At 38.1% G+C, this 14,060-nt stretch overlaps 1 protein-coding gene across 2 annotated transcripts in view; it reads right to left on the bottom strand.

Annotated features, from left to right (window-relative positions):
- PDE1A (phosphodiesterase 1A) overlaps positions 1–14,060 on the bottom strand; it is a 494,981-nt gene that overhangs the window by 372,028 nt on the left and 108,893 nt on the right. The window contains exon 1 of one of the 2 annotated variants that reach the window (XM_069068579.1): positions 4,215–4,795. The exons of the other annotated variant lie outside the window; for it this stretch is intronic. Coding sequence (XP_068924680.1) covers positions 4,215–4,267 — 53 coding nt within the window. The 5' untranslated portion in view covers positions 4,268–4,795. Of the gene's footprint in view, positions 1–4,214; positions 4,796–14,060 lie in introns of those variants that run through there. 2 annotated transcript variants of the gene reach the window in all.

Genomic DNA, 14,060 nt, shown 5'->3' on the forward strand with positions numbered 1-14,060 from the left:
CTCAGACATTAATAAAAATACATCTGGAATTATTTTGCCTCTATAGTTATTTATGCAGGTGTATATATTTGTGCATATGTACATATACATATATGCACATAATATTTATGTTTATGTGTATGTATATATGTTTGCCATATCCCTATAAGACATCCAACTCAAGATTTCCAAGAGGCAATTTGAGATGTATGGCTATAGCTCAGGAGAAAGTGTAGGGCTGGATACATAGATCTAGGAATAATCTACATAGAGTAGACACAACCCATGGAAACTAGGTTTGAGTCCCATCACTACACTTTTTAGCTGTATTCAAATCTTTGCTTTGCAGATGAATTTTATTCTCCTCATCATTAAAATGAAGAGAATAATGTCTTGCTATTAAGCCCCAGGGTTGTTGTGAAGTGTAGATAATGTACATGAAAAGTGTCTTCCAAACTGCAAATCGTTGTGGAAATGTAAATTGTTGTTGCTGGGTAAGGAGGCACACATAGTCCAAAAGCAAAGTCTGAACATCACCCTCAGCTGTGTCTGACTCTTCACGACCCTGTGGATCCTGTACAGAACACCACTATGGTCCATGGGATTTTCTTGGCGAAGATACTGGCGTAGTTTGTCATTTCCTTCTTCAGGGGATTGAGGCAAACAGTGTTTAAGCAACTTGCCCAGAGTCTAGTAAATGTCTGATGCTGAATTTGAACCCAGGCCTTTCTGATCCCGAGCCCAGTGCCTTATCCACTGAGTCATCTAGCTACCTCCAGTTACATGGGGACTTGTACTCCTTGTGTATTTACTAACTGCTAGAGGCTTTAAGCCTTCACTATAATACATATGATTTGATATCACAGAATAAAAATTGAACAACAGCAAAGTATATACACAGATATATACATATATATTTATATGTAACATATGTGTGTGAGAGAGAGAAAGAAATCTCATCTGGACTTTAGGTTGACCCTTTATATGCTGGAAGCAATTCCAAATTTGATTCTACCAGGTCCTGGAAAAATGTGTCACAGGTCTGGTAAGTGAGGGTACCACGAGGGAACAGGGAACCTGGGTAAGTTTGGTGCCAAAGCCAAATAGAACTTTCCTCCCAGTTATGCCTGAGCTCTGAATAGCATGTCCCTAGGGCCTCAAGGGAGCACACAGCAGCTATTTTAAGCCAGGGAGTATCTGATGGGCATTCAGTACACCCTTGAGGGAACAAACAGGAAGTGAAAGTTGCTCTATTACCAGAGCCTAGCCTTAAACTTTCTCCAGGGAATCATAGCTGGTTACTTCTTACAAGACACTTTCCTCTTCCTCCTCCTCTTCTTTTTCCTCCTTCTTCACCTCCCCCTCTTTCACTTCTGCCACCTCTTCCTTCTCCTCTTCTTCCTCTTTCACTTTCTCCTTCTCCTCATACTCCACTGACACAGCCAACTATAGTTAACAGCCCACTTCACCCATCCTTACTTATCCACCCATAACCTCCTAAGGTTAATTTTCAGTCAAGAGTTTCTTTCCAAGAAGGCTTAAATGATTCTCCTATTGTCAGTGTGGCATTTTTGAAATCTAAAGTAATTATTCCAGGCTACTACAATGCTATTTAGGAAACAGAAACAATAAGTTCAACCTAGTGAGTAGTATACTAACAGTATACCCATTTGTAATGGGTAAATTGTGGTAGAGTAGAAGGAACACTGAGCCAGGAATCCAGAGACAAAGGTCACAAATCTTATATTTCTTACATTTTCTGTGAGACCATAGTTCAAATTGCTTCACCTTTCCTAGCCTCAGTTTTCTTATCTATAAAATGGAGATAACCTATATTAACTTCATAATAATGTCAGGTTTGGGGGAGAATTGCTTTGTAAGTCTTAAAATGGTCTATAAGTTTTGGTTATTGTTATTATAAATTTTGGTTTGGGGTGGGGGGTGGGAGGGCGAAAGAGACACTCTGAGAATCAGACTAGTAGACCGAGGAATGAATAAAGACAGCTAGATGGCACAGTGTATAGAATTCTGGGCCTGGAGTCAGGAAAACTCAGATTCCCGAGTTCAAATCTGGCTTCAGACACTTACTACCTGTGTGATCCTGATCAAGTCATTTAAACCTGTTTTCCTCAGTTTCCTCATCTGTAAAATGAGCTAGAGAAGGAAATGTTAAACCACTCCAGTATCTTTGCCAAGAAAACTCCAAATGGGGTCAGAAAGAATTGGACAAGACCGAAAATGACTGAATGACAAGTGAGGAGTGAAATAAGCAATGTCCTATCCCAACTGCCTCAGACACCTAAATATCTAATAATGCTCAGTTGGGCACATGAATGAATGAGAAATAGATCAAGAGCTAAGAGCCACAACTGTGCCATTTTCCTGAGGGCAACTATGGGTTTATGTAACTAAAAATCTAATTATAGCAGCCTCAGGTCCTTTGGTGGAAGGAATGGAGTTAGGGGGGCATAAGAAAGAATCAAGGGAGTCACCATGCAAATTCTGCTAAGAATTATTCCAGCCCATTGTTCATGCCTCCTTTAAGAAAGAATGATAGCTTTCTTACCCATTGTTTCCATACATGTGTATCCAAGAAGAAATAGATTAACCAGAAGAAAGGTTTAGGAATCTCTCTTGATTTGATGACACGGCAGATGGATTAGTGAATTCCAAGTAACATAGATGAGAAGGGGAAGGGAACAAGCATTTATAAAGTACTTACTATGTACTAGACACTGCACAAATATCTCATTTTATCTTCACAACAATCCTGTGAGATAGGTGCTATTATCAGCCCCATTTCAATGATGAAGAAACCGAGGCAGGCAGAGTGTAAGTGACTTTCCCCACAGTCACACAACTGCTAAATGCCTAAGGCTAGATTTGAAATGAGGTCTTCCTGACTCCAGACAAGTCTCTATCCTACTGCTCTAGCCTAGTGCTATCTAGCTGCCTCTCACATGGAGAATTTTAGTCTGGTCCTATGGTTGTATGAGATTTGCATATATGTGTGTATGTATATGCACATATACATATATACATATATCTATATTTACTTGTAGTATATTGACTATAATAAGTGGTATCTAGTTAAATACAATGTATTTCCAACATATTGCCACTGAAACAAGCATTTATTAAGCATTTATAATGAGCCACTCACTCTCATCCATTGTTTCAGTTATTATACACGTATTTTCATCTAGACATGGCTATTTGTGATACACATGCTCCACACGGTCCAATCTCAAACTTTCTAATAATGTGAGCCCCTTGAAATTCCCTCTGGGAAAGTCTATTATCCCATAATTAATTCTATATCAATCACCTGTAGGTACAATTTGAATTTCATTATCTCCACTGTACTCATAATCCTGTTTAGGATATTATTGCTTGGAAAGTCAAGTAGTGAAATATCTCAGGCTTATTCTAATCTTTATTTGTTTTAACTCATATTCTAAAGTCAGAAACAACTCCTGTCAGAAATACAGGTCCAGGAGTACTCTGTGTCAGTTGATACTCAAATACTAGAGACCGTGGAGGTCTGGTCTTTAAAATGCATAGGAAACCAAGAAGACAAGACACACATCAGTGAAACCACTGTCATCACCTAAAACAAAAGCCAAAGAAGTTTAGTCCCAACCAGTTAACTGGCCACAGCTTCACCCACGACAGAAATCTTCTTCTGTCACCCCGAAATCAATGTTTTCCTGGGTGCTTGTCCAATCCACCAACACAGGAGTGTGAAATCTACTCTGAAGTTACAAGGGCTGTGGACATCAAGAATCCATCCCCACACACAAAGTGAGCGCCTCAGGAAGGTGCAGCATTCCAGACACTGAAACACTGCCTCCTTAATGTAATCAGTTCAATGAACCAGGAACAATGTTTTGCATTTAGAGGACTGTGAAACCTTGGAAAATAGCAAAGGATTGCATAACATTTTAAAAGTTTCTTAAGCGCTTTACCATTCCTGTGAATGCACAGCTAAAATTAAGGGGAGAAAAAAAGTCACTGGTAAAGGTGATAGCAGAGAATGTGCACATAATTTTTGTCCACGACTCCTGAATTAATCTAGTTACCAGTCTAAATTGAAAGCCCATCTAACAGGGGAACTGCAAACTGAATGTTAAACTTCTGACACATTCTGTTACTTTGCTTTGCTTTAGAATCCAAAAGGTCCTGAATTAACACAGAGAGAAGCTATTGCATTTGGCAGCTATAGCATCACTTACCGAAAGATCGGTCTTTGTAGATGTTTTTTCTTGATGGTAACATGGTCATCCATTTAAAGGGGGAGAGTTAACTTCTTCCTGGAAACCACTCCAAAAAATCCAAAGAGGAGATTGTCCTTTGCTACTGTGCTGCTAAGAGCACAGGGAAAAGAAGGGATTTTTTCTCCTTTTTTTGATAGTTGGGGAAAACTTCCTCTCTTCCTGGCAGCTGAGCAATGTGGCCATAGAGGCCACATAAGACGGGCACGTTGCTGCACTCCCCCACAGAGTAGGGTGTGCAAAACAGTACTGGAGAGTCAAGTTGATCTGGGCAAGAGATGTATGCCGGACCCTCAGAAATGGAACAAGGAAAGTGGGAAACTTTGCCAAGTGTTACCCAGGTAGAAACACCCTAGGTTATTCCAGCCATGAGCCCACTTCTTCCACATGCTGGTCAAGAGTTCTGAAACACTAAGTCCCTCCCCGTCTTTAAAACATGCTGCTCTGAGGCTCAACTTTTTTTTTCTTCAAAATAAAAGTTGTGCAGCTGGTTCAGCATTCCCATGTGAGTACCTTCCGAAAGTTTGTTCTGTGAAAATAAGAACTATATACAAATTAATGAAGATGGATGGATCAGGGTTGTGTGGCTGGCTCCGCTTCAAGAAATTGTAATTATTTTACAATCTGGCTTTTATTCACTCTGGAAGAAGTGTGGAGACGACTCATCATTTTTGGCACTCATAACCTAATAACCTACAGTTGGCTGAGGTCGAAAATGCCATTTTCAACTGGGTAGAAATCTATGTGAAATAGACCAGAGCTGGAAAAGTTTAAAAAATAAGATTGCTCAATACAATGGGTGGCACTACCCCCCTAATGTCTGTACCCAAATGTGGTTTCAAATCAAGAGAAAAGACATTGCAAAGAGAGAAAGAAAAACAAACACAGGCTGTGAAAAAAGTCTGGCAAAATTTACTTGGGGCTTAGGATTTTTAGGTGATGCAATGAAACTTGCATTTAGGGGAAAAGATAAAAACTTAAACAAAAGAGGAAAGCTATATGTTTGTGTGTTTGTAGGAGAAGTTGTGCTAAAAAAATATGCCAGTGGTTACTTGGGTGAATTAAGCCTCTCACTTGAGGAATCTTCTTCTGCCTATAGAGTAATCAGAATGATTTTTGTAGGTTTAAATATAAATTATCGGCTATAGTCTCTTTTAGATTTATACATTCAGCACATTCCTATTAAATCAATATCACCATGAGATTCCAAGGGGAGGTCTGATGTATTTCAAAGAAATCAATTTTAAGATAGGATAAAGTTCATATATGGTGCCTTAAAGGATCTAAAGTTTATGAATTCACAAAATAAAATGTCCCCAAGCATTATTTATCAATATAGCCACAAAAAATAAGAAAAGTAATGTAAAATTCATCTAAACTCATCCTCATTTTACAGATGAGGGAAATGAGACTCATAGAAGTTAAGTAACTTAAGGTCACACAAGTGATAAGAGGCAGAACTGGGACTGAAACTCAAGTTTTCTGACTCCAAGTCCAGCAGTGTGCCAACTGAAGCATACTGGCACTCATCAAATCACTTGTGTTATTGTGGTTTCTGGGGTGGCAATCTGAGGACTAAGAACTTTGGCAATTCCCAAATATTTCCACACATAGCAGGTGTTTGGGGCCCCTTTCAAGGGGAGAGAGTAACAGTGGAGAAAAAAAAGGATAGGATTTGAAATCAGAGGACCTAGGTTTGATTTCCATCTCCACTTATTATCTCCCTCATTTGTCAAGTAATTTCATCTTTTTAAGTCTCTGTTTCTTCATCTATAAAACTTACAGGTTTTCAATGCTTCAATAGTCTTTTCTAGCCCTAAATCTGTATTCTTAATGGAATTACCATATAAAGTGTCTTGCTATTTTCTACTAGAAAAAGGAAGGAGTCTCTGTGGTATAATGGAAAAGGTATTAGGTGGGGAAGCAAGAAACTGAAACCCCGAATAAGTGAAGAGATGGTAAGGCAAATAAATAGCTGACTCTAAGGTCCCTTGAAGTCAGGCAAATTATGCCCAGTGGCAGCTACTCTTAGGGGCCACTAGGTGGCACAGTGGATAGAACATGGGGTCTGGAGTAAGCAAGACGAGTTCAAATGCAACCTCTGACAATTATTAGCTATATGATACTGGGTAAGTTGCTTCACCTCTGTTTGCCTATTTCCTCAATTGTAAAACAGAGATGATATAAGTATCTATCTCAAAGGACTGCTGTATGAAATGAGATATTTGTAAAGCTCTTTGAACAGTGCCTGGCACATAGTAGACACTATATAAATGCTTATTCTCTTCCCTCTGAAGATATTGGATAGACTTGTATATGGGATTGCTGAACCACTCATATTCAGGAATTATGGAGAACTAAAGATGAAACTACACAGTTAAACTTGACATTGATCTCCTACATAGAAAAGCAAGAGCCTCTGTTGACCATTTCTTCCAAATTTCACTTTCACCCACAGATTTGGGCCCCTAACAGGTGGCTCTCTCATTGTAAGTTAAAATCTAGTTTCAGATACTTACTAGCTGCATGACCCTGGGCAAAACACTTAACCTTTGTTTCCTCAGTTTCCTCATCTGTAAAATGGGGATAATAAAAGCACCTATCTCCCAGGGTTGTTGTAACTGTAAAACACTTAGCACAGTCCCTGGAACAAAGTAGGCACTATATAAATGTTACCTATCATCATCACCATTGTCAGAATCATTATCAGTATAACATTGTAGATGACTATTTCTACTATGGTTGATCACAAGCCCCCATTGGTTTGCTTCCAATTAATAGTCAGTGAGTAGACTTAAATAGTGTTTAGTAAAGGGATTTACTTGGATGATACTATGAAAAGAGGTGATACAAAGCATTTTTCCCAAAGCCTAAAATATACTTTCCCACAGTTATACACAGCATTCATTGGAGTACAATGGCAATGGGGACAAAATGTGGCAAAACTCCTGGACCCTCAAAGCCCAGAAGGATCACTACTCTCTCAATTTTGATACTCTTGAGCAAAGTCAAGTCACCCCAATGAAGTTATGTCATCTTTATGCTTTCACAGAAAGCCAGGGCTCTCCTCTCCTATAAATAAGGAAGCTTATGATATTTCCTCCACTGCCCTTGACTTAAAATCCAGTGTATTATTCTGTATTCCCTAGCAATAAAATTCCTTGAGCAAACCTAAGGAAAATGTGCTGATTTCAGAGGTAACAGGCAGAGAAGTTGGGAACCCGTACCACCTTCTGGACAGAGCCAAGTGAGAAGACTATAAGTAAGCTTGGACTCAGGCTACCCAAGCTCAGCTTTTAAGTATCTCTAAGGGTCTGACATTCAGCAGCATTGCCCATCCTTCTTATCTAGGCACTGGGGCATCTCTTCTTAAAAGTGATACTTGGAGGGGCGGTTAGGTGGCACAGTGAGTAGAGTGCCGGCCCTGGAATCAGGAGGACCTGAGTTTGGATCTGGCCTCAGACACTTAACATACACACACAAAAACTAGCCGTCTGACCTTGGGCAAGTTACTTAACCCCAACTGCCCTCCAAAAAAAAAGTGATACTTGGGCCAAGATGGAAGAGAAAAGGCAGCAACTTTCCTGAGCTCTCCCCCAAACCCCTCTGAACACCTTGGAATAATGCCATAAAATAATTTCTGGATCAGCAGAACCCACAAAAATATGGGGTGAAATAATTTTCCAGCCAAAGACAAATTAGAAGGTCAGCAGGAAAGTTCTGGCACACCTGGGTGAGAGTGGAGTATAGTCCAGCACAGGCCACTCCAGCACAGTCCCAACCCCAGCAAAACATAAGCAGGCCTTGGGAGTCACTAAATGAGCAGCAGCAGCAGCTGCTGCTTCTGGAGCTCTCAGTACACAGACAGTAAGGGGATCAAACAACTGGTCAGAAGGACATTCCAGGGGTCTCTTTGTTAGCACTGAGGCAGGTGTTTGTTGCTTTGCCCATACTTGGATCTGGGTCACAGTCCTGGGTGGCAGTCCCAGTACAAGGAGGAGGACTTGTAGCCACGGTACAGCAGGGACCCTGATCACAGTTCCAGGGCAGAAAAGAGTGCTTGTGATCACTGACACACCAGAGCACAGTCCAGGAGAGTAGTAAATACACCTGTCCTTAGATCATACCTCCATGGAAGAACTTAAAGCTTACAGCTCCCTAGAAGTATCTCTGAAAACAGCTACACAAAATCCCTGAAGCTTGGGACAGTGTCCCCTCCATCCTGGAAGCAGAGCCCTACTTTAACAAAGAGTTAAAAGCAAAGTAATAGGCTGGGAAAATAAGCAAACAACAGAAAAAAAAAAAACTCTGACCATAGAAAGTTACTATGGTTACACACACTAAGAAGAAGATAACAAAGTCAAAACTCCTACATCCAAAGCCTCAAAGAAAAATATGAATTGATCTCAGGCCATGGAAGAGCTCAAAAAGGATTTTGAAAATCAAGTAAGAGGGGGGTGGGTAGGTGGCACAGTGAATATAGCACCAGCCCTGGAATCAGGAGGACCTGAGTTCAAATCCAGCTCAGACACTCAACACAAAAAACTATTCATATGACCTTAGGCAAGTCACTTAGCCCCAATTGCCCTACCTTCCCCACTCCAAAAAGGAAACAAAAAAATTACAAAAATGAAAATCAAGTAAGAGGTAGAGGAAAAAATTGGGAAGAAAAACAAGAGTGAGACAAGAAATTCATGAAAAATGAGTCAACAGCTTAGTAAAGGAGACACACAAAAAAAAGAACTGGACACCTTAAAAAAAATAGACTAGGCTAAATAGTAAAAGAGGTACAAGTCAATGAGAAGAATACCTCAAGAAGCAGAATTGGCCAAATGTAAAAAGAGGCACAGAAATTCACTGAAGAAAAATCTCTAAAAATAGAATTGGCCAAATGGAAAAGAAAGTACAAAAACTCACTAAAGAAAATAATTTGTTAAAAATTAGAATTGAGAACACGGAACAATGAGAAATCAGAAAACAATCAAATAAAACCAAAAGAATGAAAAAATTAGAAGACAATGAGAAATATCTAATTGTAAAAAACAATTGACCTAGAAAACAGATCCAGGAAACATAATTTTAAAATTATTGGATTACCTAGAACCTGTGATTAGAAAAAGAGCCTAGACCTCATCTTTCAAAAAATTATGGAGTAAAACTGCCTTAATATTCTAGAAACAGAGGGTAAAATAGAAATTGAAAGAATCCACTGATCACCTCCCAAAGAGTTGATCCAAAGAGATCCCAAAATGAAAACTCCCAGGAATATTAGAGTCAAATTTCAGAGCTCCCAGGTCAAGGAGAAAATATTGTAAGCAGCCAGAAAGGAACAATTCAAGTATTCTGGAGCCACAATTCAGGATAACAATAGCAGTTTCTACATTAAAGGAATATAAACAGTTTAAAATTATTAAATCCTTTATGATTTCCCTTTCTTGTTTATTTTTTTATGCTTCTCTTGAGTCTTTTATTTGAAAGTCAAATTTTCTATTCAGCTCTGGTCTTTTCATCAAGAATGCTTGAAAGTCCTCTATTTCATTGAATATACATTTTTCCCCTGAAGGATTATACTCAATTTTGCTGGGTAGGTGATTCTTGGTTGTATTCCTAGCTCCTTTGCCCTCTGGAATATCACATTCCAAGCCATCTGATCCTTTAATGTGAACTAATTCAACCATTCTGTAGAGCAATTTAGAACTATGCCCAAAGGGATATAAAACTTGCATATCCTTTGACCTAGCTATAGTACTATCACAAAAGAGATTTTTATAAAGGGAAAAGGATCCATATGTACTAAAATATTTATGGCAGTTCTTTTCTGGTAGCAAAGAATTGGAATCTAAGGGGATGCTCTTCAATTAAGGAATGGCTAAACAACTTGTGCTGTGTGATTGTGATGGAATATTGTTGTGTTATAAGAAATGATCAGCAGGATGCTCTCAGAAAAACCTGGAAAGACTTACATGAGCTGATGCAAAGTGAAATGTACTGTGCACAAAGTAACACCAATATTGTAAGATGATCAGCTATGAATGACTTAGGTATTCTCAGCAATATAATGACCCAAGACAGTTCTGAAGGACTTATGATGAAAAATGCTCTCTACCCCCAGAGAAAGAACTGATGGTGTCTGAATACAGATCGAAGTGATTTTTTTTTACTTTATTTTTCTTGAGGGTGTTTTTTTGGTCTATGTTTTCTTTCACAACATGACTAATATGGAAATGTTTTGCATGACTATACATGTATAACCTACATCAAATTGCTTGTCTTCTCAATGGGTGGGGGTGGGGAAGGAGGAAGGGAGAGAAATGGTCAAAGTTTTAAAAACCAATGTTAAAAATTGTTTTTACATGTAACTGGGGAAAAATTAACTACTACATTTTTTTTTAAAAAGTGATGTTTGGTCACATAAGAACAACTTGGTTGTTAGACCATGAGCTTCCTCCAGATAACTATGTTTACCACCCACCAACAGACATCAGATTTCAATTCAGATATACAATTTATGTCTGAAGTACAGAGTAGCATTTGGCAATTATACCTACTCAACTTGATGTGCAGCCTTCTTTAGAGAAATACTATTAATTCTGTTATGAGCATTGGGTCTCTGCATTTATCAATCAACAAATATTTATTAAGCACCTACTATGTGCCAGGCAAATTGCCATGTGCTGGGCATACAAATACAAAGAAACAATCCAGGAGAAGGAGAAGCAGCAGCTAGCATTTATTTAGCACTTTAAGGTTTATATGTTATCTCACAACAATCCTATTATTAATTGCTCCCATTGTAAAAAAAGGAAACTTAGACTATGAGACATTAAGTAACTTGCCCAGGGTCACACAAAATAGTAAGTGTTTGAGCCTGGATTTAAACTCACCAAGATGAGTCTTCCTGACTCCAGGCCTAGTACTCTATCCCCTGCACAATTAGCTGCCCCAAATAAGCTTTAAGGTACCTTCAAACCCTAGATATGTCATCATTGAATATAATTCACCAAAATGGAATTAGGCAATGCCAGAATTTAATGAACCTTTTTTTCAGAGACTCCCTCTTAATATGAAGGATCTCACTTCACTCCCTGCTCTCAACCTATCTTCTCTATACTTTGCCAGGGGCCTACTTGAGCTCACAAAAGAGACCATGCCCTGGATGTTAACTCTTTTGGTATTTAAAACTTCTGCCCTGGCTCCCCACTGTCTTGACTGGTGACTGTCCATCCTGGCCCAGTATTTCCACCTCCTTCCATATAATACTTTATGGTTTATAAAGTGCATATATCTCATGCAATATCTCATGTGGTCCTCATACTAAGATGGATAAGTAGGGGAGATATTATTATTCCCATGGTACAGATGAGGAAATGAAAGTGCAGAGAAATTAAATGACCTTCTGTAAGGTCAGACAACTTGGTAAGTGGAAGAGTAAGGATGTAAATCTAGGTCTTCAGATTCCAAATCTAGTTTTTTTTTTCTTCCATAACATAGCTGCCTTTTGTAGAGTGGAGAGAGTATAAATAGTCAGGGTAAAAATCTCAGATCCATATTTGATTTTTAAAAAGTTTGGACTTCAATATAATACTGCAATGTAAAGAACTCAGTTAAATTCAATTATACAATTAATTACCTGGGAAATATTTGTTAGATATGTTCATGATTTTTTTTTTTTTGCTACTCGGAATTTAAAGAAAATGCCTTGGCAGCATATACTAATATTTATTTCGTGAATTCAAATAGAAATTCATGTGAGTGTTGCTTAAATTTATGAAAATGTGTTTTTTTAGTTAATATACCTGAGGGGGATCCAAATTCATAGCATGGGAGGTAAGACGGTTACTTTTTATACACTACAGAACACAATCATCTTGCCAGCTGCTTCCTTGGGGAAAAGTCAGGAGATGCTAAACATCTCTTTCCCTTTGAAGAGCAAATTCTTCTCTTCTCTCCATTTGTTCTCTTTCTCTGTAGTTGTTTGCCTGCCAGCATACCTAAAGCTAGCATTTCTGAGTGACTAAAACCATCTCAGCACAGAAATTCTGGTTCCCTCCAATTCATCTTTATCCTTTTTTTTTTAAACAGGACCTATTGGCCCCGTCCTCTATCCAGAGCTGAAAGGAATATCAATAAAAGTCAATATCTTGTTCTTCCTGCTTCAAATTACCTCCTAGAAAGCTCCCTAAAGTTTACCTTGCATTTTGCCCAGGCACGGAGTCTCAGATAGATCCTTTTTTTTCCCCCAGAACCATAAAATGTCAGAAGTAAAAGGTATGTTACAGATAATTTGCTGTAACTGCCTCATTTGCTGGATAAACACACCATGCACACACATAGACAAACAAATGAAGCAACAGACAGACGAACAAACAAAAGAATGATAAATGAATGAATATATAGATAAATGAATAAATAACGTATCAGAACGCTTTTGTATTTTTATGCTTATCTGGTTTTTCCACAGCCTTATTATTAGGAATAACAGTTTATACAGTCAGTATAATAAAACTTAAGCACCTATATATTCACAAGAACCCTATTTTATGCTCTGTGTAAGGAACAGTAAGAGATCTATCTTTAACTAAAACAAAACAAAATATAGACTATTTCAGAGGAATGTTAACTTGATTCTTTTCAAGGAAGTAAACATGATCATGTTGTATGAGTAGAGAGCTCTGCACTATACGAACAACAATCTGTTATGATGAAATAAATGTTGCAGGGTAATGATTCATTCATTCTTTATTTGCATAACATGTATTTAATGATATGCATAGGTATTAAGGGGTAGCTGGGTCACAAAGTGGACCTGGAGTCAGGAAGACTCATCTTCCTGAGTTCAAATCCAGCCTCAGGCATTTAATAGTTATGTGACCCTAGTCAAGTCACTTAACCCTATTTGCCTCAGTTTCCTCAGTGGTAAAATGAAAGAAGAAAATGGCAAACTAGTCTAGTATTTTTGCTAAGAAAATCCCTAATGGGGTCATGAAGAGTCTGTCATGACTGAAACAATGGAACCAAAACAAGTAGGTATTAAAAAAAAAAAGTGTGTTAAGCCCCCACATGATCATTAGGTTTAAAAGATGCTATCTACATCCAGAGAAAGACCTGCTAAATAGATGTATGGGATGCATATATATATATACATATATAAATATGCATATTTGTGCCTACTGGTAACTATCTCTAGGGCAAAGGGGGAGGCAAAGAGGGAAGAAAAAAAGGGGAAAAGGTTACATGATAACTTTATTATATATTTAAAAGGAATAGCAAGTTGCACATAATAGATTTGCAATTGCATGTACAATTTTCATCTTTTTTTCTATTCCACTGTTATAGAAACACATTTTATTTCTTAATTCAGAATTAAATAAATAAAAATTTAAAAAGTAAGTTAAATAGCTCATATAAAGTCTGACATGATTATTTTCCACAGCCAAACCAACTTTGCAGTTTTGCTTTTCTTACCTTTTAATATCTAGGATTAAAACTTACGATTTTTTTTCTATTTGTATCACTAGTAACTTGCACAGTGCCTTGCTCATAGTAAGCACATAATAAGTACTTGTTATATTTAATTGAATCAATGTCAAAAATTTCCCCTGATGCCACATACCCATTAAATCAACATTACATACACATGTATTATGTGACACCTAAGAACTGAGTATCATGGCTGTTTATAGACTAGATGCAAGAGAAACTCAGGCAATGAGGCTGTGTGCTGAGGCTGTTCCACTGCTATGGAGAGGTAGAGTGTGCCTGTGTGTGTGTGTGTGTGTGTGTGTGTGTGTGTGTGTGTGTGTGTGT

Source organism: Petaurus breviceps, unplaced genomic scaffold (assembly GCF_028583685.1).
Source record: "Petaurus breviceps papuanus isolate PSGF00001 unplaced genomic scaffold, PetGlider_PUasm1.0 90763, whole genome shotgun sequence".
NCBI classification, from domain to species: Eukaryota; Metazoa; Chordata; class Mammalia; order Diprotodontia; family Petauridae; genus Petaurus; species Petaurus breviceps.